The sequence below is a fragment of the Berghia stephanieae genome, unplaced genomic scaffold, assembly GCF_034508935.2.
Source record: "Berghia stephanieae isolate SIO BIC M18660-M18661 unplaced genomic scaffold, UCSD_Bste_1.3 scaffold3, whole genome shotgun sequence".
In the NCBI taxonomy this organism is placed as follows: domain Eukaryota; kingdom Metazoa; phylum Mollusca; class Gastropoda; order Nudibranchia; family Aeolidiidae; genus Berghia; species Berghia stephanieae.
Genome location: NW_027624177.1, coordinates 187,233 through 192,360, shown reverse-complemented (window position 1 = coordinate 192,360; position 5,128 = coordinate 187,233). Strand labels below are relative to the sequence as shown.

The 5,128-nt window shown below is 38.3% G+C and overlaps 1 protein-coding gene across 1 annotated transcript; it reads left to right on the top strand.

Moving 5' to 3' along the window:
- Window positions 1-616: 616 nt before the first annotated feature.
- On the top strand, window positions 617-4,806 carry LOC144961561 (uncharacterized). The gene is made up of 2 exons (XM_078894711.1): window positions 617-901; window positions 4,545-4,806. Exons 1-2 carry the CDS (start codon window positions 700-702, stop codon window positions 4,553-4,555), a joined length of 213 nt encoding a protein of 70 aa, XP_078750837.1. The 5' UTR covers window positions 617-699; the 3' UTR covers window positions 4,556-4,806.
- The last annotated feature ends 322 nt before the right edge of the window (window positions 4,807-5,128 follow it).

Sequence of the window (5,128 nt, the reverse complement as noted above, 5' to 3'; positions counted from 1 at the left end):
TAACAGTCAAAGCCCCGTCCCATACTATCCCAGGGCCCGTTCTAATGAACGCGGACTAGCGCTTAGTCCCGGACTATCTCTGACTTTAGTAAATGACTAGAAAAAATCGGATTTAATGTGAGCTGACTAAGCTAGTCCCAGACTAAAATCACGTCACCTTCGGACTAAGTTTGGCCAAGATTTAGTCACTTGCTCGAGTCGGACTTGATCGTTTAGTCTCTGACTAGTAACTAAGAAACGGCGTCAACAAAGATGGCGGCCAATGTTAGACGACTCGGTTCGCGAGAAAAAAATACATAGAAAAAGAATTATAACGACAAAAGTAATCTGTTGATATTTGTCAATGCTAATGGAAACGGTTTAAAGGTCACAGGTCGTCGAAAGCACACATTTTTGTCCGGGAAACTACCTAATAAATCTGATGAAGTTGAGTGACTCAGTGAGTCTGAGATTTCAGTTTCAGCTTCGCTTGGTTCGAAGTTTAGATTTAGATATTTAGAGAATAACAAACTCACAACTAGCTTATTTTTTTAATATGAAAATTATGTTGTTTAGCTAAAACACCCCTACCCCCTTTTATTTTCTTTATTTTCGTGCCAAGCAAAGCAATGCGAAGCTACTCTCGATCACATGACGTGATTCGTACGACTATGACTATGACACTGTCATTGACAGTACTGCCAAAACAACTGTCAACACATGAAAATGGCGGCAGCTGTGCTGTTTCAAATTCGTCAGAGAACACTGATTCAACGGGAGAGGATGTTTCGGGTCAGACTTAATCCCATCGATTCGTTTAACGACGATGAAATATACGAACATTTCCGTTTTCATCGTGAACACATTTTTATACTTTGTGATCTTGTAAAAGACAACGTTGATCGTCTTCTCTGGAGGAAAGGTTAGTATTTGTATTCATTTTAATTCTAATCTCATACTAGACTAATCTAGAAGTTTTCTTACATTCTCATGCATCCAACCCAAAATCGGTGCCAAGACTTCTTCTTCTCCTTCATCTTCACACCTCCTCGTCCTTCTTCATCAACATCATCATATTCATCTTCTTCTCCCACTTCTTCCTCCTCCTCTTCTCAACTGAACTAGACCTAGATAGTCAAACTAAGTGCTAGTGTTGGTAGATCTCTCTAATCATCACACACAAACCACTATGACTGTTACTGGTATGACATGGAATGGAAATTTTTTCACCGCTCTCTGGCACTATTGAATTTTGCATTCCCTTAACCAATTTTCGAGCTCTTGTTGGAGATTATTTTCACTGTAATTGTAATATTTTGAAAGGGAACATTTTTCATGAGCAAAACCAGTTTAGAATTGAAGAAGAAAAAATTTGTACAGTTGGACTGACAAATTGCTGAGGAGAATCAATCTTTAAAATAGGATTTTTCACTCGAGGCGATGGGTAAGTGTGGCTCAGCAGTGTGGTCTTTACTTTGTATCCAAAAGGTAATTAGTTTGATCACCCGTTGTACTGTGTGGCCTTGAGCAATCCATCTCGTCCTAGTTCCATTTACGGCACTGCACTGCGGCTAATGTCTGGGTTATTCCAGTATTACCTTGGAATAGTTCCTAAAGACAGACAAATTTCCCCATTGGATGAAAAAAGGGAATGTTATCTTTATATGCATATATGCTGGTCTGACATCCGATTGCAATATGGGCCTCGTTTAACATTGTTGCACTGGACATTATTTTGTGTAATTTTTTGAGATTTTCATCATAACAATGAGCTCATGATGTATTGGGTTATCAGACCTGCAAATAAGTGCACGTTGCCTTAATGCTTAAGGAAAATTAGTTTATTTCATCCCAGCTTAAATGATGAGATTTACCGTTATAATATTATAATAGATGAGAGAGTAAAATACAAACTATGACGCTATTTCAATACGATGCAGAAGTCAGAGCCATTCGAAACATTACAAGAAATACAAACAACAAAAATAAAAATAAGAATATCGAATCGGAAGGTCCTGGGTTCGAGCCTTGTCCTCGACGCATAGTTGAGTCCTTGGAAAAGACTCTTTACTCACATTCTCTTACCGTACTCAGGTGTAAAATGAGTACCTGGCCGTTAACAGTGTTGTCTTTGTCCGAAAAATTGTAATATCGCCTGACAGGCGTCATGTCCCGTCCTACATGTTAAATGTTGCTGTTGACCAGGGAACTACTGTAAAGCGCTTTGAGCACATTCAGTGGATATTGCGCTATATAAAGCTCAATTTAATTTAATATGAATCAATTATAAATCCTCTCTTGCGGTTATACCAAAGCTGTTAAAAAATCGTAATATGTTGTTTCAAAACTTGTGTCTTGTTTTTAAAATTTCACTTCAAATACACATTACAAAGATGTTGTCTACGGTCAATTTAAATAAGATATTTCACTGGATAGACTTTATAAAGTGAAAGTAATATATTCGAGTACAGTTTCCTTGAACTTGAACTCATTCGAATATCCCAAATTTTTTCCTTATTATTTTTAGTTGTCATTCCATTCCTTACTTGAACTAATTTCACCTAGCCAATGTAAAAAAGGATTTGATTAATTCAAGGTTTTATTTTAGTGCGCCCTGTTATTTCGACCACCGAAGATTTACTGTTACATTGACAGTTATGTTTGTGTACAATATGATACACATGCATACACACAGGCACTCACACACTCCATTGTCATTTCGCATAATTGACACCTCTCTTACTTATTCTTATCACTTCGCCATTCATTCTAATTTCAATGCCATATGCCATGATTTGCTACTAGTTGGCTACGTCATTAAATGAATGATGTGATACAGGAACCTTCTCCCAATAAAGTAAATAATAATTATAAATTTCCCTTTAAGAGTCCTCATGCGGAAATTTGTCTTAGGGTTTATTCAATGGGAATGCTGGAATAACTCAGGTGTCAGCCGCAGCACAGCGCTGCAAATTGAGCTAGGGAGAGGTCGCTTGTTGATGGCCACATGCCATGGTGTATATTCAAATTAGGTATCTTTTGGGTACAAAGCAAAGACCATACTGGTGAGCCACAAGTGTCAAGTACAAAGACATTTTTAAAAAAATAATTAAAATTTAGCTTTATATAGCGCAATATCCACTAAATGTGCTCAAAGCGCTTTACAAGTGGACCCTGGTCAACAGCAACATTTACCATGTAGGACGAGACATGCGCCTGTTAGGCGATATTACAATTTTTCGGACCAAGACACTGCTGCGAATGGCCAGGTACTCATTTTACACATGAGTACAGTGAGAGAATGTAAGTAAAGAGCCTTTTCCAAGGACTCCACTATGTGCCGAGCACGAGGCTCGAACCCAGGACCTTCCGATCCAAAAGCGAGTGTCATACCACCAGACCACATCCGCACAAAGACATCATGCTGAAAGTAATCGCATCAAATAGTTCTTCCTTCACTCCTTCAGAGCTGCAAGGCTGGTGTAGCAGGAGTTTATGTCTGTTTCTTTAGTGTGAAACGGACAATAGTAATTGCTTGCTACCCCTTGGATAGGACACAGGTTTATTGTAAAGTACTTTCCACTAGATCTAACAAATACAGATTCCCCATCATTCCTGGGTGGTCAGTGGGGTCAAATAAAAATCTCTACTTTGCCCTTAGCATGTAAAGCGAATACCCTAATAATTGAGCTAGAGGGACCAACTTCACATCAAAGACCCGTTTAAATATCTTTAAATATTTGAAATGAAAAAAAAAAAAAATTTAATGAATAGCAGTCCTTCAGAGGCATGAAGCCCAAGGAGCCAGGGTTTATCCCGGTTTCAGACAATAACAATTGCTTGCTACCCTTTGGATAGGAAGGTAGTCTATCACAAAGTACTTTCATGAGATCTGACAGACCTAGCTACCCAATCACTACCCCCCCCCCCCCCCCCCCCTTTCTACCACTTACATTACATCAGGAAAAGGGGCAAGTTGGAACAATGCAATGGTTTATTCCTCTGTTCCCCTCTCCTCTGCCTCCATCCATTCTAACCCCACCACTCTCAGTCACTACCATTACTAAATGCTCTTCAAGACCTAGTAATAGTAAAGCACCGTCCCAATGATAAGAAAAGACATAATCAGGCTTCACATAAAAGCTCATTACCCAATCAGTTTTCATCAGGCACAGTTACTCAATCAGTCAGTTGTCACACATCATTCGCTTTATTAGGCATAGGTCTATCAACATATTGATCAGTCAGTCACTTGCCTCCCACTAGCCTTTTGTTGAGTCGTCATGGTATGTTACACAAAGTACATGGTTGTTAAAAGGTCACCCATTGACCATTACTCCCCCACCCTCATCCCATCTCCATTCCCTGACGCCTGGGTTATTCCATTCTTCCCTTGGAATAGACCCTGAGACAAATTTCTCCTATGGGATGAATAAAGGGAATTTTATTATTTTATATGAGGCCATTGTGCGCGAGCTGTAGTGTACGTAAGTTGACTACACTTCCTGATTTAGATTTTATTGCAGGTTTTATTATATTCAAAATTTTCCTTCTCCCATTTTTAGGTCGTCTCTGATGCAAATTTATAAGTTACAAACTTGGTTCCTAAGTGGCCTGGTTCAGTGCATGATGCAAATTTTTTTAGGAAATCTGGGCTATTCTTTGCATTTGAGGATCCACATCGCAGGGCTTTGGATGGTGTGATCCTTGGAGACAGTCGTTATTTGTTAAGAAATTGGCTAATGACCCCAATACCAAAACCCCCAAAATAGAGGAGAAGAGGCATTTAACACCGCCCATCGTATCCACAAAATTTTACAATTGAAGGTAAGTTTTACCAGTCCATAATCCACCTCAGGAAACAATAACATTTTGAAATTTTGAAATTTAATATTTTAGTTTATTTTTATATCCACTTTACAATACAATTTGCAAATGTCATTGAAAAAAAAGAAATTAACAAAAAAAAAGTTGTAATCATTGTCATTTGTATGCATTATAAACATTAAAATTTTTTTTGAGCACTCAGATTAACCATTTAATTCTCGCCTTGAATTCTAATTAAATGACTGAGAAAAAAAAAAAAAAAAAAAAAAGAAAGAGAGAGAGAGAGAGAGAGAGAGAGAGAGAGAGAGAGAGAGAGAGAGAG